The sequence below is a fragment of the Chaetomium tenue genome (assembly GCF_020726465.1).
Source record: "Chaetomium tenue strain MPI-SDFR-AT-0079 chromosome Unknown F5144scaffold_3, whole genome shotgun sequence".
NCBI lineage: Eukaryota > Fungi > Ascomycota > Sordariomycetes > Sordariales > Chaetomiaceae > Chaetomium > Chaetomium tenue.
In genome coordinates, this window is record NW_027117331.1 from 4,105,001 (window position 1) to 4,124,732 (window position 19,732).

At 55.6% G+C, this 19,732-nt stretch overlaps 8 protein-coding genes across 8 annotated transcripts; 6 read left to right on the plus strand and 2 right to left on the minus strand.

Annotated features, from left to right (window-relative positions):
• Positions 1-417: 417 nt before the first annotated feature.
• F5144DRAFT_510054 (Alpha/Beta hydrolase protein) lies at positions 418-1,878 on the plus strand (the record flags this gene model as incomplete). Its single annotated transcript, XM_066786530.1, has 1 exon — positions 418-1,878. One exon carries the CDS (start codon positions 418-420, stop codon positions 1,729-1,731), a length of 1,314 nt encoding a protein of 437 aa, XP_066645383.1. The 3' UTR covers positions 1,732-1,878.
• A 43-nt stretch (positions 1,879-1,921) lies between these two features.
• On the plus strand, positions 1,922-7,344 carry F5144DRAFT_611719 (GC-rich sequence DNA-binding factor-like protein-domain-containing protein). Its single transcript, XM_066791700.1, has 5 exons — positions 1,922-2,791; positions 3,028-3,474; positions 3,564-3,609; positions 3,938-3,941; positions 4,135-7,344. Exons 1-5 carry the CDS (start codon positions 2,205-2,207, stop codon positions 7,026-7,028), a joined length of 3,978 nt encoding a protein of 1,325 aa, XP_066645384.1. The 5' UTR covers positions 1,922-2,204; the 3' UTR covers positions 7,029-7,344.
• Positions 7,345-7,687: 343 nt separating this feature from the next.
• On the plus strand, positions 7,688-9,257 carry F5144DRAFT_611720 (glycoside hydrolase; the record flags this gene model as incomplete). The annotated part of the gene is made up of 3 exons (XM_066791701.1): positions 7,688-7,941; positions 7,992-8,822; positions 9,105-9,257. Exons 1-3 carry the CDS (start codon positions 7,843-7,845, stop codon positions 9,255-9,257), a joined length of 1,083 nt encoding a protein of 360 aa, XP_066645385.1. The 5' UTR covers positions 7,688-7,842.
• Positions 9,101-10,397, minus strand: F5144DRAFT_629048 (uncharacterized protein). Its single transcript, XM_066792363.1, has 6 exons — positions 10,215-10,397; positions 10,046-10,105; positions 9,915-9,930; positions 9,728-9,853; positions 9,454-9,666; positions 9,101-9,403 (listed from the first exon to the last, which is right to left on the minus strand). The coding sequence occupies exons 1-6, from the start codon at positions 10,215-10,217 to the stop codon at positions 9,375-9,377; spliced, it is 447 nt and encodes a 148-aa protein (XP_066645386.1). The 5' UTR covers positions 10,218-10,397; the 3' UTR covers positions 9,101-9,374.
• Positions 10,398-10,997: 600 nt separating this feature from the next.
• Positions 10,998-12,121, plus strand: F5144DRAFT_592063 (uncharacterized protein; the record flags this gene model as incomplete). The annotated part of the gene is made up of 5 exons (XM_066790329.1): positions 10,998-11,034; positions 11,114-11,164; positions 11,225-11,452; positions 11,647-11,697; positions 11,757-12,121. 5 exons carry the CDS (start codon positions 10,998-11,000, stop codon positions 12,119-12,121), a joined length of 732 nt encoding a protein of 243 aa, XP_066645387.1.
• Positions 12,122-12,205: 84 nt separating this feature from the next.
• On the minus strand, positions 12,206-14,984 carry F5144DRAFT_620188 (putative amidoligase enzyme-domain-containing protein; the record flags this gene model as incomplete). Its single annotated transcript, XM_066792005.1, has 4 exons — positions 12,206-12,314; positions 13,237-13,978; positions 14,046-14,512; positions 14,968-14,984. The coding sequence occupies 4 exons, from the start codon at positions 14,982-14,984 to the stop codon at positions 12,206-12,208; spliced, it is 1,335 nt and encodes a 444-aa protein (XP_066645388.1).
• A 1,088-nt stretch (positions 14,985-16,072) lies between these two features.
• F5144DRAFT_569647 (uncharacterized protein) lies at positions 16,073-17,264 on the plus strand. Its single transcript, XM_066788712.1, has one exon. It carries the CDS (start codon positions 16,219-16,221, stop codon positions 16,987-16,989), a length of 771 nt encoding a protein of 256 aa, XP_066645389.1. The 5' UTR covers positions 16,073-16,218; the 3' UTR covers positions 16,990-17,264.
• A 735-nt stretch (positions 17,265-17,999) lies between these two features.
• F5144DRAFT_487432 (Alpha/Beta hydrolase protein) lies at positions 18,000-19,299 on the plus strand (the record flags this gene model as incomplete). Its single annotated transcript, XM_066785608.1, has 3 exons — positions 18,000-18,669; positions 18,724-18,916; positions 18,969-19,299. The coding sequence occupies 3 exons, from the start codon at positions 18,000-18,002 to the stop codon at positions 19,297-19,299; spliced, it is 1,194 nt and encodes a 397-aa protein (XP_066645390.1).
• Positions 19,300-19,732: the final 433 nt, after the last annotated feature.

The following is a 19,732-nucleotide window of genomic DNA, read 5'->3' on the forward strand; positions in this document are numbered from 1 at the left end:
AACGTCATCTGTGATGGTCCAGGGCTTCTCATCCGCCGAACTTGCGTTGCTCGGTCTTAGTTATGGGCTGAGTTATGCTGTTGTGGCAGTGTTTGCGATGGGAGTTGCGAAAACCGTGGGGCAGAGGATTTCAAGGGGACCAATCGCAAAGAAATTACCTTTTCCGTCCTAGTCGTCGATGAACACACCAATCGCAAACACTCGACGCACGGCTGGTGCAGAGCGTAGGTGTAAGTTGATTGTTGGCTGCTCTCGCTGGAACAGATTGAGAGGACAAGCAAATGAAGATAAAAGGCAGTGCATCGCCGAGAACATTGTGTCCGGTGTCTTGATTAATACCGTCACCAGCAACTCTACTGGGTCTACCCAATGTCCCAATCTTCTCTACTATACACTTCCTTCTGAGTGCCTTTCAAAATGAAGTCAACTTCCCTGTTCAGCGCTGTTCTGCTGGGGGCAACAGTAGCCTCAAGCTCCATTCTCTCCCGCGACCCTGGGCCATCATCGTCAAAAGAGCCGGAGGATCCCATCATCCTCTTGAGCGAAGATGAAACCTTCCATTTCGAGCTGCTCTTCAACCTCGGAAACACCATATTCGGGGCTGGCGACGTCAACGACGCCTTAGCAGCAGCGAAAGACATCGAGGCCGGGAACTTCACAAGCTGGCTTGAGACCTTCCACGCGTTGGCCGAATACACCAAGAAGCAAGCCGAGGATGCGGACAATGCCTACGATCCATTGAACGTCCGGGAAGCCTGGTTCGCCGCATCGAGCTACTACCGCCAGGCCGACTTCTACAACCATGCGAACTGGACGGACCCTCGCATCAACAGCTTCTGGCTCGAGCAACGCGCTGCCTTCGACAAGGCACTTGCTGCACTGCCCGTTCCTGGCGAACGTATCCAGATCCCGACCGACAACTTCACCATTGAAGCAATCTGGTACGCAGCCGCAGCCGACCGGGTCAAGCGGCCGACCTTGGTGATCGGCAACGGATACGATGCCGGCCAGGAAGATTCCTACCACTCGTTCGTCGTACCAGCCTTGGCCCGGGGCTGGAATGTCATGACCTACGAAGGGCCAGGGCAGCCCACGGTTCGCCGCAATGATGACACTGGCTTCATCCCCGATTGGGAGAAGGTTCTCACGCCAGTGATCGACGAGTTGATGAAGCGCAAAGGCTGCGTCGTCGATAAAGACCGGCTGGTGCTTGTTGGCATTTCAATGGGTGGCTATCTAGCCGCTCGTGCCGCTGCGTTTGAGCCTCGGATCAAGGCCCTGATTGTCAATGGCGGGGTGTGGGATGTCTACGAGGGATACGCCGGTCAGCTGACCCCGGACCTGAAGGAACTTCTCGAAGCGGGCAAGCAAGAGGAGTTTGACCAGGCTGTCTTGCCGCTCTTGGATAGCCCACAGGTGCCTACACTCACGCGCTGGGGTCTAGGACACGGTCTGTGGTGCTTCAAACACCATTCCCCGTACCTATGGCTCGAATCGCTCAAGCAGTACACTCTCAAGGACGTTGTCGACAAGATCAACGTACCCGTCCTTGTCGTCGATTCCGTGTTCGAGGGGTTCTTCGCTGGCCAGCCCGAGGTTGTCAAGGACGCACTCGGCGATAAGGCAACTTACAAGTTCTTCAATGGAACAGCTGGATATCACGTCCAAGTCGGAGCTGGGCAGGAGTGGAGCAGGTACCAGTTTGCCTGGCTGCACAAAACACTAGGGTGAGCAGGATCAACACCAATGTGTCCATATTGCGACCCGGCCTGGAGGTTAGCCAAGAATTTCATGTGTATTAGACTGCAATAGATAGATGTATGTAGTGTATGTATATTGGGCGAACCGTACCCCTGGCTGACAACACATCCCTAACCCTGAATTCTTTTCCTTGGTCGCATTGCATCGCATCAATTTGAACTGCATTGCATTACATTTAAATCCATCAAATCTATCATTTTGAGCGCATTTGCATCGCTCTGTTGACAGCCCACTCGCTCAAAAATGCAATAAAATCGAGATGGCATCAATTGTGTCTTTCTCTGACATGATCCATACATAGCCCTAACCCTCCTACCCGCCGCCTGCTAGAGACCACCTGACAAACGCGTCCCAGTTGTTGACTTGCTTCGCGTTAATTTCACGAAATTCCATCTTCCAGGCACTTAGCAATCACACCAAGCTACCTTGTTGTTTCTCTCACAATGGCACCCAAACGTGCGGCCACGGCGGCGGCCGCTCCTGGCCGGCCATCCAAAAAGTCAAATTCATCAACCAGCAGCCAAAATGACACCAATGACGCGCCAACTCCGACAATCCCGCGGAGCAAACGTTGGACTCCCATCCTCTCGTGCTCCGCGAATGTGGACATGGAGTACAAGATAGCTACCCAGGACCCTGAGACAGCCTACCGGTTTGTCTGCATCTGCCGCCCTCCTTTTCACAACGGCGAGAACGAACCGGACCAGGCCGAGGACCGGACTGCAAAGTGCGACGGCGGTGACACTTGTCTCTGCAATAAACCTGCATCCGAACACCCTGGTCACATCTGGAAGCTCTCGAGTGCTGGGAAGCACAGGTTTCATGCACAAGAAATCTACGCCGACATGAGATGCCCCGACTATTTTGACATGTACACATTCAACAGGCATGAAGCGTATGGTATCCTCGAGGTCCTGCAGAACCTCATCCTTGACTTCGAGGAGGCCAAGGATAACCTCAAGGAGCGGTGGGCTATCTGCGAGGCTCTGGCTTTTTTTCTCAACACAGATACCGCAATGGACGTGGTTAGGTATGTCCTTCTGGTCACATCATTTGGGGAACAATATAATGACACAGGGCTGATGGGCTCGCATAGGGTCGACGGGACTACCGTTACCGAAACCTACCTGATCATCGGTCGCCTCTTCTTGACCGCCCTTGCCCAGCTGGAGCGCGAGAATTTCTGAAGGAGGACTCGGAAATTGAAAACATTGGCCTGGTCATGGCACTATTCATGGCCTTTTCCCGCACTGCGAAACAATGCAGTGAACTGATCGACGACGAGTACGGGCGGCAGTCGCTCGGACCGGCCAAGGACAAGCGGAAATGGGATCCACGGGATTTCCATCATCAAATTGCTTCATACGCATCCAAGTACGGCATCAGCCTGGTTGGGCCGCATGACATCGACGATCTCGTTGCCGAAGCCAAGAGTGACGCGGACCTACCCCTACCGGCATCAAACACGCCCAAAGCCGATGTTTTCGGCTTTGCTAAGAACTTGAAAAGGTACAAGGCGGAGCAAAACGGCTTGACAGCTTGGATGGCCCTGACCGGGTACTGCTTCACACCGATTGGCGGGGACACCCTCGATATCACCACCTGGGACAGTGACAAGCGCAAGGAGAAACACTTTGACCATAAGGACCCGCTGAAACCGGAGCATATTCAGGCGCTTGCGCAAGGGAAGGTGATATCCGTTGGCTCGGCAGGGTTATGGTTGAGGAATCTTGCAAGATAGGGGGGGTGGGGTTGGATGTTGGATGTTAACTTCAAGCTGAAAGATTATGTTAAATGTATAGGATTTGTAATTTAGGCCATAACAGCGACGGGTACGACGGAAGCAAGGTTAGGTATTCTTTACGCCTCCATGCTGCGTGGCAGGCATCGCGATATACCAGACCCAATCGACTCGCTTGTTCTCCCGAACGACGTTCCGACCGCACCTCAGGTCGAGATCCCACTCGACACACGAGAAAGGATGGCTACCAAGGTCTCTAATCGTGAGGGTATCTGGAGCACTGAGAGGGCGGGCATTCGCCCGACTGGTAGTACCTGGCGTTGGCGGCAGGAAGGATGTCGCAACTAAGGCACTCACTCATTCGAATCAAGATTCAAGGCGCATGGACTTTGATGCAGGAGCAAATGCAGTTTCTTAGATCTTGGCATTTCTTAGCGACGTAAGTCAAGCGAGGCCACCGAGTTAACGGATTATTAGACCCCCATAGTCGCATAGCATTAGTTAAGCGGAACTGTGCACCGATATTGGACATATCGGGGTCGACTCCTGCACGTGCCTTTTTTGTGACGTTTATCGCAGCAAGTCGTCGCGCCACTGCCGTCAAGGTGCTTGAAGCAAACCGATCAAAAAAGGAAAACTGCAACGTACTCCCCACAACCACAACGACGCCATCATGGCACGACTCGACGAGATGCGATTCGATCCAGCTAGTCTGAACAAAGCGACCGCAGCAGACTACTCGTCTTCCGAATCCGATGCCGAGGAAGACGAATACTTGATGCCCTCGCGCAATCCCCACGAAAGCGAATTCGCCGACTTCAACCCCCGCAAACGGCGCCGTACAGGGCGTGACGCAAAGGAGAGCGCGGCGCTAGGGATATTTGGGTCCGAGAGCGAGGATGAGGGCTCGGGCAAACAGTGGAAGCACAAGAGCCTCCGGAACAAGGGCGTCAGCTTTGTTTCGTCTGCGAAGGCCAAGGCCGATTCTGACGATGAGTTTGACGAGGAGGAGGCGGAATACGATGACGCAAACCCTGGCGCCGTCCCAAGCGATGCGGAAGAGGACGAGGAGGAAGACGAAGAGATGGGCGGCGTAGGTTTAGGGTTCAAGGGCGCCCCTGCCGCTGCAGCGCAAGGCCTGGGGTGGACGCCCCCCACCCAACAAGCAGCTCCCTCAAAACCAACGGCACCTCCTCCGCGATTCGTGAAGTCAAAGGTCGACGGCGCAAACCCCCTCGGCAATGGGTTCACGCCCACGTCGGAGCGGGGCCCGACGCTCCTGGCAAAAGACGAGGAGCCGGCTGCACCCCGCGCCGCGTTACCGAGTGCGTTTAGCAAGACAAGAGGAGGCAAGACAAAAATCAATACCAATTCCTTTGGCGCCCGGATGATGGCCAGGATGGGATACGTCGAGGGTCAGGGTCTCGGAAAGGAGGCACAAGGTCGGAATGTCATCATCGAGGCGAACCTCCGGCCCCAAGGAGCCGGATTAGGTGCAGTTAAGGAAAAGACCAAACAGGAGAGGGAGGAGGAGAAGCGACAGGCACGTTTGCGCGGAGAGGAAGTGGTAGACTCGGAAGAGGAGGAGAAAAAGAAGAAGGCCGCCCGGAGGAAGAAGGCTTTGACTGGCGGCATCAGCAGCGGAGGTGGCAGCGGTGTCAGCACGCCAAAACGCCAGAAACCGAGATACTTGACCATGGACGAGATCAAGAAGGCTGCCCCTGGGCTCAACATACCAGATGCCTTCACCCCCATTCTCGACATGACAGGGCCCGGGAAGAAACTGCTCACCACATCGTCAGGACTGATGACCCCGACTGGAGGCGCCGCTCCCGCCGAGTCTACGGAGGCAGTGGAAAACCGGAAACTCGTCAAGCGTGCCCAGAATGACTTTATGGCTATTCTGGAGGAATGGCAGGGCCTGCAAGAACGGAAGGCTTTCCTGGATCTGCAGTTGAAGCAGGAGCAGCAGGAACTGGAGGAGCTCTCGGCGAGTTTGCAAGGGAACAAGTCTGTGACGGGAGCTTGCACAGCGGCTTCCCGGCCAGCGGAAAGTGGCGAGGCGGACAGAAAAGCCGACTTAAGCTACCGGCTTGGACGAGTCATCGCCGGACTCCGAGATGCGAGCAACTCTCTCTCCGACTCCATGCTCCCACAGATCAAGGATGAGCTCGGCTCCCTAGCCGTGGCAGCAATCCACCCCCTGTTCAACCAATTCCGCCAACTCTGGGACCCGCTCGAAGAACCCAAGCCCGCCTTCGTAGACAGCCTGAACTCCATCCGCGGCTTACTCGGCCTCGACCACCAATCCAAGAAAACCTACCGCAAACCCACCGCCACCCCCTACGAAACCATGATGTACGAGCTCTGGCTCCGCACCCTCACCACCACCGTCCGCGAGTGGAACGTGCGCGACCCCGACCCGCTCATCGCGGTCCTCGACGCCTGGGCCCCTCTCCTCCCTCCTTTCGTACGCGCCCAGCTCCTCCAAGCCATCACGCGCAAGCTCGAAGAAGCCCTGCAGAAATGGCACCCCAAAAAACACACCACCCACAACCTCCCCCACCGCTGGATCTTCCCCTGGCTGCCCCACCTCCCGCCCACCCACCTCGACCCCCGAAGCACCACCGGTCTGGTCGCCGACGTCCGCCGCAAGTTCCGCCACCTCATCGACGCATGGGACTTCGCCCGCGGCGTCATCCCCGGCCTGAAACAGTGGAAGGATATCCTACGCCCTTCTAGTGGGAGTAGCAGCCGAGACCGCGACATGTGGACCCCGCTCGTCATGAACCACCTCCTCCCCGGCATGGCGCGCTACCTGCGCGAGCACTTCCGCGTCGAGCCGCAGGACCAGGCGCCGTATATGGAGGCGCTGGATAAGCTGCTGGAGTGGGGGGAGGTGGTGCGGCCGAGCATGCTGGCGGAGGTGTTGGTGGCGGAGGTGTTCCCCGCGTGGCATGCCGCGTTGTATCGGTGGTTGTTGTTGGAGGAGGCGGATTATAATGAGATTGGGGGGTGGTTTCAGTGGTGGCAGGATGATGTGTTGCCGGAGGAGATTAAGGCGTTGCCGTCGGTGGCGGCGGAGTTTGATAAGGGGTCGGCGATGATTGAGAGGGCGTTGGATTTGGGGGGGAGGGTGAGGGCGGAGTTGAGGGCGCCGGAGGAGGGGCCGGCGTTGAAGACGGCGAGGGAGCGGGGAAGGGAGGAGAGGGAGAAGGAGAGGGAGAAAGAGAGGGTGCAGGAACCGGTGGTGGACGCTGCTGCTGCTAAGAAACCGGAGGAGGTTACCTTTAAGGAGGCTATTGAAGCGTGGTGTCCGGAAAATGACCTGCAGTTCATGCCGGAACGGAATAAACTGCATGCTGAGGGGCCTGTGTACAGGATCTCGGGTATGGACGGGAAGAGGGGCGTGTCGGTCTACTTCAAGGGCAATAGTCTGTTTGCTCTGGTCAAGGACCAGACTCCGCTGGAGATTAAGAGGGATAACGTGGATGATTGGGGCACGTTGTTCACGTTGACCTCGTAGTTGGACGCCGTGGGACGATGCACTGGTTAATGGTACGTCAATACATAACATCATTGAATGGTTAGGTCATGCGGCTGTACCCGTGTTCGAAGGCCGCTTGTATGGCGGAGAATCAAGGCCGATGGGGGTGGGCCCTCGCATGGCCTTTGTTGTGGTCTGGTCGTCCCGAGGCACCTCTACGAGCCAGTTCCCGGCCAATACTTCGGGACCGAGTGATGGACCGCACATTTTAGCTCGTCGATATAGTTGTCGTCTCCGCTCAGTAGAGCCCCAGTTTAGCCAACTCAAAAATCCTATCAGCTGGTTACCCCACGTCGCGGTCGCCGACTAGGGCCGAGGTGAAACATTCAGGATTGCGCCATGAACGCAGAGCAGTTGGCAACTTCTCCACAATACCGCCGGGCCCAACGAAGAGTCGGCGAATTAATTCAGGGGCTGCTCAAGGCAACTGCTATTCTTGACCCTTTAATTATCCCTGTCTTGTCCTTTTACTTACTGATATCAGCTCAGCAGTCAGGATGGTGTGTTGAAACAACAAGTCGTTACAATGCGGAGTATAGCGCTATCTTCTGGCTCTGAGCTTTAAATTAATGGATTGTTTCGAGGTCTTGGGCTGGCCAAACGCGGCGGCCAAGGCAAAGCAAACATGCCGGTTTTTCCGTTGGGTTCACCAGCACTTGAGATAGACCGATTGGGACACCGCGCAGTTTAGCTATAACATCTACCTTACGCTACACTTGTTGTCCTCAGAGCCACCACTCACATGCTTCACTGTCCAGATGCTTGAAGCTCCGTTGTGAACAACGCGATCAACATGTCATCTTTCATCCGCCTCGTTGCGGCAGTATGCCTTGCCGTATTCTTTACCGGTAGGGCCCATGCTAAGGTCCACGGCGTTTTCGCCCATTACATGGTAAGAAATCTCACCACGCAGACATCCAAACAACGCACTAACATCACCAGGTCGGCGGCATGTCCACCATCGACCAAGCCCTCGCCGACGTCAAGGAAGCACAATCCCTCGGCCTCGACGCCTTTGCTCTCAACGTCCAACAACCCGACGCTTGGTGGACCCGCGCCTCCCTCGATTTCCTCTTCAAAGCCGCCTCCCAACAAGACTTCAAGCTCTTCTTCTCCATGGACATGGCCGTGATCCCCTCCCCCTCCAACTGCACCTCCCTCCTCACCAAATACATCACCCACCCCGCCTACTACCACCACGCCAACCGCCCTTTCCTCAGCACCTTCCGCGGCGGCGCCCACTCCAACGCCAACACCCAATGGACCACCGTCTTCCAATCCCTCCCCGCCACCAAAAACAACCCCTACTTCATCCCCAACTTCGAAGACCACCCCTCCGTCACCGACGGCACCTACCCCCCCAGCATCTTCACCACCTTCCCCGCCACCGCCGGCCTCATGGCCTGGGAAACCGCCTGGCCGCCCTCCGGCTCCCCGCCCTCCACCGTCAACCACACCCTCTCCACCGACGAAACCAACCTCGCCGTCACGCGCGACGCAAAAAGGAGCTACATGCTCCCGCTGTCCACCTTCCAATGCAAGCACCACCCGGAGCATGGGAACTGGTTCCGGGTCGGGGGGCTGACGCTCCCGCGGCGGTTTTTGGGAGCGCTGGCGCTACAGCCGGAGTTTGTGGAGGTGTTGACGTGGAATGATGCCGGGGAGGGGCATTATCTCGGGAATTTGTGGCCGGAGGCGATGCCGGATGAGGTGATGAGTGGGATGGTGGAGGGGTGGGGGCATAAGGCGTGGGGGGTGGTGTTGAAGCCGATGGTGAGGGCGTTGAAGGGGGGGGTGGCGGGGGCCAGGGGGGTGGTGCCGACGGGGGGGAGGGGGTTTGAGGGGGCGTTTTGGTATAGGCCGTTGTTGAAGGGCGCGGAGTGTTGGGGGGATAAGTTGGGGTTGGGGGCGCCCGGGGGGTTGGAGGCGGATGATGATGTGGTGAATTTGGTGGTTATGTTGGAGGAGGAGAGTCGGTGGGTGAGGATTAGGGTGCTGAGTGGGGGGAGTGTGGTGGGTGAGTTTGAGGGGGAGGTGGGGATGAATATGCATCAGGTGGATGTGAAGAAGGGGGAGCAGGTGGTGCAGTTGTTGGGGAAGGATGGGAAGGTTATCGGGGAGGGCAAGGGGAAGATGCCAGTCACGGATCGGATGCAGGATGTTGGGGGTATCTGTAACTTCAACTACCAGGTGGTCAAGATCGAGTAGGGGTTCTGAGCGAGCAACGCAAGAAAAAGAAGGACTGAAAGAGGTAGACCCAACGCTCCTATTGACGCTTTGCACCGTCCACGCTTCTCTATGCTCCTGCCAATCCGTCACGCCGCTCTATTTCATGATCTCGGCGAACTCGCGGTCTGCGGCAAAGTCAGCATGCAAACATCGCCCAGGGCATTCCGAAGCTTACAGTCAATGGTGCCATCGCCGTTGCGGTCGGCCAGCTTGATCATCTCGTCGACCTCCTCGTCGGTCAGGTCCTCCCCAAGGGACTTGAGCACATTGCGCAACTCGTCGCTAGAGATGGTGCCGCTGCCGTCCTTGTCGAAGACCTTGAACGCGTTGTAGAGTTCCTGCTCCGTGTCCAGCTCCCTAACCGATTGAGACATGAGGGCTAGGAATTCTGTGCGTGAAGCCCGTCAGGAACCAGTATTGTAGGACGTGGGGGAGGGCAAGGTCCTTACCATCAAACGAGATGACGCCATCGCTATTGAGGTCGGCCTCGCTGACGAGATCGTTGAGCTCAGCGTCGCTGGGGTTGAGGCCCAGCTCGCGCATGACCTCACCTAGCTCATCGGCGGTGATATCACCTGGAATACCCCTGTTAGGAACACAGTGAAGATAACGAGAAACTTGACGTCGGAAACTTACCTGTCGCATCCTTGTCCTGCATCGGCACAGCCACACAAACACGGGTTAGCCATTGTCACGGTGCCATGCCATGTCGTGCACGCAGTTGAAGCGGGTCGCGTGACTTGAATTCAGTATCAAAACCAACGTACAAATATCTGGAAAACCTCCCTGTACTGGGCAATCTGGTCCGCTGACAGCTTGTGTGAGGCCTAAAGTCAAGGCAGCAGAAAGTCAGCATCGATTACTTAACGCCGACGGGCAGCGAAGATCGAATTTGGTTGATTCAGATGATTTCATCTATTTCTGAAAGGAGCGTACCATGATGTTATATTCCGCTGGTATGTTTATGATTTTCAAATATTTTTGATGATATCGTGAGGTGGAGATGGTCAGCGAGCTCAAACGGAAGGGTATTTCGAGCTTGGGACCTAGATGAGGGGGAGGGGTCAATCTCGAACAGGCCCAGCATGAAACACGTGCCTCTGTTGGCTCAGATACGCGGCCTGCGGCTTGGCAAGTTCCGACGGCCGTGCGCGCCATGGAGGCTGATCAAGTTCTGATTTGGTGGTGGGCAAAGCTGCAACAAGGGGCAAATACCCTAACCCTATCATCTCATTATTGACCCCCTTTCACCCCCTTTTACCACCATGGTGCGCACATGGACAAGAAGGGGGGTTCAAGCACGTCTCACATTCACTATGTATGAATGATGTTTTAACGTATTTGGATCCCAAACTGACAAAGGGCCGCCAAGTGGGACGACAACCACCAAAGGCCCTTGACCATGTGTGGGCACAGCTGCGCCAGCAGTACAGATAGTTCTGTACCACTATTAATGGAGGTTGGCGGTGGTTACAACAGTCTCTCGGTATGTACAATGGGAAACTCACTTCTGCCAGGTCGTCTGTTGACTTTGCAGGCGTTACACATGCCACTTGCGGGTTGCACAGCTGGCTCAAAATAACCTGCAGACTGTATATAAGTCAGTATCCCACCCACCTCTCTTCCTCGATCAACTTCCTGCTTGCACTTTGCACTTGACGTCCATACTTTGCAATATCCCTTGGTCAGAAGTATTTTGAGTCCATCACTCTGTCAACAATGGCTTCGGAACCCAAAACTGGGGGTGAGAGACCCAGTGAGTAACGGTTTCTCTATTATCTTTCTGCGTCATAGTAACTCGTTTCTCGCATTTGTCACCACGCTGACGGACTCAGCAACCCCCGTATCAGCTCAAATTCCTGAGATCATTAACTGGCCAGTTCAGAGTAAGTTTTGGTAGCTCACGGATCCAACCATCATCCCTAACACTAAACTACCCTCACTAGAACGCAAGATGTGGCATGACAAGGGCCATCTCCCTCCTTGGATCGAAGTCCGCCGGGTGGTAAGCGCAGCCGTCGATGAAGGACTCAGGACACATTCTCTTGAAGAACTGGTCGACATCGTCAAGCAACCCTGCAGAGAGGCCGGGTTCAAGGCTGCGAGGAACAAGCGCGACAAGGACGCCCAGCTTAAGCGGGAATACTACAACATGGTCATGGATCTTTTGCAGCGTGGGTAAAGTCGCAAACAATGGCGTACAAGATATTTACTGACCAACTTTGATGGGTAGAAGCCCGACTGAGACAGGCTGAGCGGAGGCGGGTGGAAAGATTCGCGAGGAGTCTAGCGGATAATACTTTGGCTGATCGCGGCCGTTCTTGTGGTGAAGGGGTTGACAGAACTAACAGAGCCGACGCAACTGCAGGGAGGGCCCTGCAGCAGTCAAATTTGTTACGAAATGCGGGCTTAACTAGAGGTACAATCCAGTTTTATGCCCCTCGAAATAGCACATCTGACTAACGAGGATTTCTATAGGCGATGAGAAAGAGCCAACAGTGACAGCCGAATACCCGCATACCGATCGCCAAGAGCAATCTTACGTGAAGGTAAACACGCCGGACCGACCCGTTATCGACATCCCCCAAAACACCGGTTTTTATGCCAACTTCTTCAACAGCTTGTTTGTTCCTCCCATCTTACAAACACCCGTCCCGGAGGCAGACGACGGCCTCTGGGCGTCTGAAGACGACTGGTCAGAAGTAACGTCACAAATAACGAAGAGCCCTGGACGCACGCTAGACGAGGAGAGGCCTGATGACTACTCGGAGGGGTGGGTGGATGTAGAAAGAGAGCTGGACTCGGAGGAGGGTGTGGCAAACCAGGGGAAGCACAAGAAGTAGATCCCCATGATGCCATTTGCAATTTACACTACGAAGATTTTGACTTCTCTAAAACCTTAACACCATATATTTGCGCCTACCTAGTCACTTTATCCCCATCTCTCTACATACCTTCCTTACGCGGGTCCTGCCCACTGTAACCCACCTCGCCACCAAATGTTTACCCTCCCGCATCAACACCTCCACCACCTCCCTCACCACAACATCCACCAAACAAACCAACAAGCACACACAACCCAAACACCCATGAAACCCATCATCCTCTATCTCCCCCACACTCTCCACCCCCTCACACTCCCCCTCTACCGATAAGGATACCCCGGCCCCCCCTGCGGCTGCTGCTGGTAATACCCCCCCTGCGGCTGCTGCTGCGGCGGCAGCGCATAGATATTGCTCGTCGGCTGGCGCACCGGCGCGCGCACCACGGGCTGCGCGTAGATGTTGTTGACTGGCGGGCGCGGCGGCGCCGGCGCCTGGGTGTAGATGTTGGTCGAGGGCTGGCGCACCGGCAGCGGCGCCGGCACGTAGGAGGGGTTTGGGTAGCGGGTGGGGATTACGGGGGGCTCCGGGTCCGGGTGCCAGACCTCATAGGGGTTGGAGGAGCTGGCGACGGGGGGTGGGGGGATGTAGGAGTTGCTGCGCTGTTGGAGGGGGGGTGAGGAGGGTTAGTAAGCTGGTTGGGTGGGTTGGGTTTGGGGGAGGTTTCAGGTTTGAGAGCGGGGGGGGGGGGTGCAGTGGTGATGGGGGTAGAGAGGGGAAGGGGAAAGGGGCCGGTTCACGTTGGGGGGGGGGGGGGGGGGGGGCTGAGGTGGCTTTCACTTACTCCGCGTGGTTGGCGCACCGGCTGCGCTGGTTGCGTCGGTGCCATAGTGGGTTGTCGGGATGGCGTCACGCGCGGATTGCGAGTCACCGTAGCTGGCGCAGTTGGTTGCGCAGGGGGGCGGACGCTGGATGCCGAGCGCTGTCGTCCGTTCCGGGAGGTAGTGGGAGCCGGAGCTGGAGCCGGAGGCGGCAGCGGCATGTCTGGAGCATGCAACTTATGCTCACGTTGGTTCACCTCCTTCTCGGTGAAGGCCCTCTGGTTGGCTGCGTAGTCTTTTGCACAGTCCTCAAACCATTTCAAGAAGCGGTCGCCACGGCATGACGCGGGCAGCTTTTTGATAGCCGCAGAAAGCTCAGTTTTGAGCTCGGCCTGGGTGGGATAGTCTCTCCGCGAAGCTGCCGCTCCAAAATCGTACTGGAGGGCGCTGACATGCAGCGTGAGGGCAAGAAGGGCCCGCTGGATGGCGCTATGGGCTGAGGCAACTCCAGCCTGGCGACGAAGTTCAATGGTACCCAGATCAGGTAGCGGCAGAAAGTTGCTCGACAGATATCTCTCAGCGGTCTCGGATGGATCCGGGTCTGTGACCTTCGCCCCTGCCATCAGACAGGCAAACATGGCTAACGCATTTTGGTGTCTATCCGCCGGGGCAAACTGTCCTGCCCACTTTTGGGCTGTTCCCACTGCGTTTTTGATTGACTGGAAGACGGGGCCCCAGGTGTAATGCGAAACAGATTTATACTCGGCCGTTGCAAACACCATGTTGTTCGGGTTCGCGTATCTGTTTTTCTTGCGCTCCTCTGGGAGGATGGTCTTGAACGCTTCTTCCCAGAAGTGGCTGGCACAGGCAATCTGGACGATCTGATCAAAGTTGTACTTGCTCGACTTGAGGGGGCCAGGCGAGACATGGACATGGCAGGCGCAAAAGGTGGTGGTCCAGAGCTCAAACTCCTCGGACACGGCCGCGAAGACCTCGTGAATCTCTTGTCGCCACTGCCGCGCCGCTGACATGGGCGGAGAGATAATCTCAATCCCCCCTACAACGGTTGCAATTAGTCCGTCAGCTATGCGAGAGAATAAGGGATGTGGCGAGTATGAACATACACCACTTGCGAGGCTCCGGGGGCTCTGTCAGCGCCCACTCCTTCAGACTAGCGTCGGGCTCGCATTTCCAGCCGTGGCTGGGGCCTAGGGCACCTTCGATTAACGCTTCGATGGCCTGGCCAACGCATTCTCGTTGCTCATCCTTCAGGGTCTGGTTGCCCTTTTCGTTACTGAGCGTAAAGTTCCAATTCCTCCAATACACCTCGTCAAGCTGCTCTCCTTGTCGGCGCCGGTTATAGATAGCCTTCTCGAGTTCGGGACGGAGCTTGACAAAGATCTCGATCTCGACTCCAAAGAGGGGCTTCGGTCCGTTTACAGCCACAGATGACGACGACGCGGCTGCGTTTGACGAGGACCGCGGTCTTCGCGTTGCCTGCGTCGAAGGCGTGGCTCTGCCGCTAGCGACATTAACGGGAGCTGCTGTGGGCGGTGCCCGTCTGCTGGATGTCCCTCCTGTCGCTGTAGTTCTCGAACTCATGACTACCTAGATAGAGGTAAGCAACTGCGAGAATTGAAGAAGAAGATGTATTCAAAGGGCCAGTGCTTGAGGACGAGATTGGTGAAGATCTAAGCTTGGGGCTCGTAGGGATTAAAGGATAAAGATGTGAAGTCAGGGCAGAGCTGAGACGCCTGCAACAACCAGTGTTGAGACGCGGGGAGGTGAGATAGGTATGGAATGGGAAATGGCTATGATTGCTGTCGTGAAGGTGTGGTGATCCAGCTCCTCTTGTCCCGCAGTCCTTATCTGTCAGTTGCGAGGGAAGGGTCGGACCTTTATACTAATGGCTCATCGAGCAGCCTCTTCATGTTTTTGGACAAGGAGGCCGCATGGTGGTCACATCTCGTACTGAGCCCACATTGACCACAATAGCCGGTATGCAATATTGACTGGAAACTAGATGGTAACCGCCATTTGTCAAACATGCGGCCCTGGGCCATGTTGCTCACCTGCGCCGGCCAGGCTATCCATCTCATCTCAAAATAACCCGCGACGTGAAGGAGAAAACCGGGCACTTTTCAGTGCTTCTAAGCGGCCACTTGCCCCGGCCCGCCTTGATGGTGAGAGACCGTGCTAGTAGAGTAACAGGATGATGGTTATGTAATATGTTACGGCGTCGACTCACTCTGTGTGGCAGTGTGCGGCAAACGCCAGGGCCGTCTTGGCGTGCGGCGTGTGGTGTGGGACACTGACAGGAGAAAAGAAACAAGAAAATAGTAACACTCATGTCAGTTGCCCTACCGCATGCACGGGATTTCCAGGTATACATTCTAGTAAATTTAACGGTGCAGTATCTAGCTACCTAGACAGTTCTACTACGCGATTGGAAATGGGGATAATATGCGTTGAGATATTGATGGAGTTATCTCATTTTCTGACAAAGTTTCATGGTAAAGGATATCGATCAACATCATTTCTCCAACTTACATACCCATCAGCTTCTTGACGCGCATTCTCCACATCACCAATTGTAAAGTAGAATGCGATACTATATAGTTTAGATGTACTACGATACATATATAAGGCCCGCATATCTACCTAGTAGAGCGACTGGTATTGCCATTTCCATTTTTCTCTTCGTCTTCTCCTTTCCAGCCACGCAAAAGCAAACAAAGTGGTGTGCCACCCGTGCGCGCGACGAGAGGGCCCTGTCGATTGTTATCATCAAGATTATATAATCATTTTTCTAGTGTTGTTACAGATTGGAGACCAAGGCGTCCAAGACTGTTTGTGTGTGCCCCTTCAATCAAAGACTGATTCGTGATAGGGCTCTTCGTATGATGACGGCTCGTAAAGACTATCATCATGCTTTCTGTGGCGCGGCCGCGCTAGTTTCAACAATGTGGCGCCTGCTGACTGAAGTGCTTCAAATTGGACTGTCACACGCAAGCTTACAACCGTGATACGACCAGTGTACCGCGATGAGCGTCCCCATCTGCAGTTCTCATGAGGGTATAAGAGTAAAAGGCATCCTCTTCCAAATCAGGAATCCATAGTTGCTACAAGCCCCGTATCAGTTAGTCCAGTGCCGGCATCAAATCTCATTACTCGGTACATTGCCGTGACCTCAACCGACTATCGTATATTGCTGTCCCAAAGCTGTCTTATACCCATCCGCCTCCCTCAACGATATAGAAATTCCCAGCCGAGGTCCGAATTCTTCACCATTTCATCATGGCCGACGCACTCCGCAAGAAGCAGGCTGCTCCCACCTCCGAGACTCCCTCCAACACCGTCAAACCAGGGCCCACCAAGGCAAATGTCACAAAGTCGACCGGGGCCCCTACCACTCCCGCTAGGACGGTGCCAGGCCCTTCTCCCTCCGCCAAACCTACTACTGCGACTTCCACTCCCGCCAAATCAACTCCAACTTCGACTTCTTCTGGCAATACCACCAAACCTACCCCCACCACGGCCTCCACCAGTTCTACCAAATCAGGCTCGACTTCCGCAACATCCGGCAACCATGGAACCGCGGCCCCCTCCGCCACCGGCGGCGCCAAATCAGCTTCCGGGGCCCCGGCCCCAGTCAAGCGAGCAACTGGTTCATCGGAAAACGGTGACACCGACAGGCAGCAGGAGAAGAAGGACACCTGGATGGAGGCGCACTGGAAGCGATGGTCGCCCCAGGCGGACAAGGACCGCTCCTACCCGGTGGTGTTTGACAAGTCGCCGCCGGCCGTCAAGGCCAAGCTGATCGCCCTCCTCGGCGGCACCGAGCCCAAGCTCACCACCATGGCCACCGCGCTCAGCTACCTGGAGGCCGCGTCCGGCAAGGCCAACCCCGGCCCCGTCCAGGTCGCGCTCGTGGAGGCCGACGACTTTGACAAGATCTGCGAGGCGCTGGACGGGGATCGGATCACGATCAAGGTGCCCATCAAGGATAGCAAGGCTACGAAGAAGCGCAGGGCGTTTGTGCCGACTAAGGAGATCAAGAAGGCGTAGACATATCGCTGCTGGTCGGGAATAAACTGGGAGCAAGGGGTAACTAGGGGGCGGTGGAATGTCGTCGTGGATTCCGGTTCTCTCCCCTTCACGTCTGTCTGGAACGGGGCTGAGGGCGGGTAGGGGAGCAACTAGGGAATGAGGTTATTGCGGTGCAGGCATTGCTCAGGAGGATAGTTTAGAGACAAATACAATGGGAATTGGTCTAACAAGTTGGTCTAAGAACTAAGCTTTCCCTTTCACTAATCCACGGTATTGATATGACCCGTCGTCGGTCATCCCCAATGGGAAAGCGAGAATATGCACGAGGCACACGTGTTGAACAAGGGTCTTCACGGGTAGCCTGGATCATTTTAGTGCCGATTACTGATACGATCTGATTTCTGGTCATGCCAACTGCTACGTTGTCCACTCCCGTGTGCTTCCAGGTGTGGGTGGTCGGCAATCCGCGGGTATCCGGCGAGTAAGCGATTTCTAGTTGATCAAGAAATTAATAGCTTTTGAAAGGAAGATTGCCCCGTTGATTACCAAGATATGGACGTGAGTTAACCTAAACCTTGGCAACCACTGCTGTTACACAGACATACATGTAGGCATCTTCAATGTCGCCATCCAACGCAGACCGGGTGATTCGGCTTGACTCATAGGTACCTATAATATTGATCAATTCCAAGATCAACATCGGTCCTATCCCCGCCAACTTGCTTCAGAAACTAGCCTTATTAGGGGTAGACCGCCTTGATTTCGCGGGACCTGAGCCCTTGGCGTCAGCAAAGGTGGATGCATTGTTAATCCTCCCTGACAAATCCACCCCTGCATGCTGTGAGCGCCAGACATTGCCTTTTACAGCCAGATGTAAACAGTACAGGTTAGGGAGGTCTCACTTTGAAGTGCTGTATTGCTGCAATTATAAAAGCCTCGTCACCCCCCAAAGACCATGGGATTTGGCAGCCAACCGAACAGTATCTCCCGCTCCAAAATACCTACGGCGACATACCACAGCACCAAAAATGGTCAACGCTGGCTTCGGGCTCGTGCCGGCCGGCATCCCTGGCACGCCGGTCCCCTTTAGCCTGCATATTCCCAACAAGGACATCAACCAACTAACCACCCTCGTCAAGCATTCCGTCATCCCGGAGCCCTCGTTTTACAACACGCGCAACTTCACAGACGGGGCCGAGTATGCCTTCGGCGCCTCGAGGGAGTGGTTTGCCCATGCGGCCAATGTCTGGACCAACGACTTCGACTGGCGCGCCCACGAGAAGTACTGGAACACGTTCCCCCAGTTCACCATCAACGTGACGGCGCCCTCGGACGGCCAGGTGTTCAACCTGCATTTTGCGGGCCTGTTCTCCAGCAAGGCGGACGCCACCCCCATCATCCTCTCCCACGGCTGGCCCAGCTCGTGGCTGGACTTCATCCCCATCTTTGAGCTACTCGCCGAAAAGTACACCCCCGAGACACTGCCGTACCACGTCATCACGCCGTCCATCCCGGATTATGGCCTCTCCACCCGCAGCGGGTTGACGGAAACGGAACTGGACTTTGCCAAGGCCGGCGAGGCGCTCAACGAGCTGATGAAGGCGCTGGGCTTTGACGCGTACATTGCGCAGGGCGGCGATGTGGGATCGGGCATCACGGCCGCGATCGCCACGCACGACGAGTGCAAGGCTGTTCACTGTGAGCCGGCATTCTTTCCTTCTGGAGATCTTTCATGGTGCTGACGGACTGCAGTCAACAACTTCCTCCTCACGGCCTCGGAACGGGCAGCCGTCGCAGACCTGCCCGTCACGCCCGAGGAGGAGCAGACAATCGCGCTCGCCGCGAGCTATCTATATTCGGGTACCGGCTACATGCTGGAGCAGGGGACCAAGCCGAGCACGATTTCGCTGGTGCTGATGTCAAACCCGCTCGCCATGCTGGGATGGTGGGTTGCCCCCCGGAGAGGCCGATGTCATCTCAAACTAACGTCGCAATAGGATCGGCGCCATGTACGCCGAAGGCACCAACACCCCGCTCAACGTAATCCTCCAGCAGGTCTCCTGGTACTGGTACACCAAGTCTTTCGGCCGCGCCATGTGGGCGTACCGCAACGGCTGGGAGGCGCTGCTGCGCGACGTGAAGGACAAGATTCCGTCCCCTCTGGCGATCACCAACAAGCCCATCGGGTATTCGTCTTATCCGCAGGAGGTGTTGACCGTGGCGAAGTCGTGGCTGGAGCATTGGTTCCCGGAGAATCTGGTTTTCTTCCGGGCTCATGATAAGGTACGTCAACTTTGTGAATTGAAGTATTCTCGAGTTCTGGGCTAATTTGGAATAGGGTGGCCACTTTGCGGCCTTTGAGCTGCCCGAAGTGTTTTGGCAGGATTTGGAGGACTTTGTTACTGCTGTCAAGGCCAAAATTGAGATTTAAGGGGCTTGGTTTAGTGAGAGGGTGAGGTTAGCTATCGGGTGCCAGTGAAATAGAGAATCCAAGACAAACACCCCCTTCATTGAGGAATCAAGAACAGCTTTCCCACATCATCCGATTCACTCACATTTTTGATGTTGTTACCGTTAAGATCTAACCCCGGGTAAACATGTGCGTTATCTGGATTAGAACATCCCTGGATAGGTACCTAGGTACAAACGTAGGACCGACTGAGTTTACAGGGTATTCCTATACAAACAGGAACGGTACGGAGTCAATACTTTAGCTAGAACGGTTGGTATAGTCAGTGCCTGGCGCGGACCCAAGTTTTGA

What these genes read in the sequence shown, in the direction of transcription:
- F5144DRAFT_611719 (XM_066791700.1), top strand. Translation starts at nt 2,205, where the DNA reads ATGGCACCCAAACGTGCGGCCACGGCGGCGGCCGCTCCTGGCCGGCCA. An exon ending in ACCGCAATGGACGTGGTTAG is followed by an intron (nt 2,792 to 3,027) that starts GTATGTCCTTCT and finishes GAAACAATGCAG; the next exon opens with TGAACTGATCGACGACGAGT. An exon ending in ATATCCGTTGGCTCGGCAGG is followed by an intron (nt 3,475 to 3,563) that starts GTTATGGTTGAG and finishes TTAAATGTATAG; the next exon opens with GATTTGTAATTTAGGCCATA.
- F5144DRAFT_629048 (XM_066792363.1), bottom strand. An exon ending in TGGCGTCATCTCGTTTGATG is followed by an intron (nt 9,667 to 9,727) that starts GTAAGGACCTTG and finishes CTTCACGCACAG; the next exon opens with AATTCCTAGCCCTCATGTCT. An exon ending in CGGCGATGGCACCATTGACT is followed by an intron (nt 9,404 to 9,453) that starts GTAAGCTTCGGA and finishes ACTTTGCCGCAG; the next exon opens with ACCGCGAGTTCGCCGAGATC.
- F5144DRAFT_569647 (XM_066788712.1), top strand. Translation starts at nt 16,219, where the DNA reads ATGGCCGACGCACTCCGCAAGAAGCAGGCTGCTCCCACCTCCGAGACT.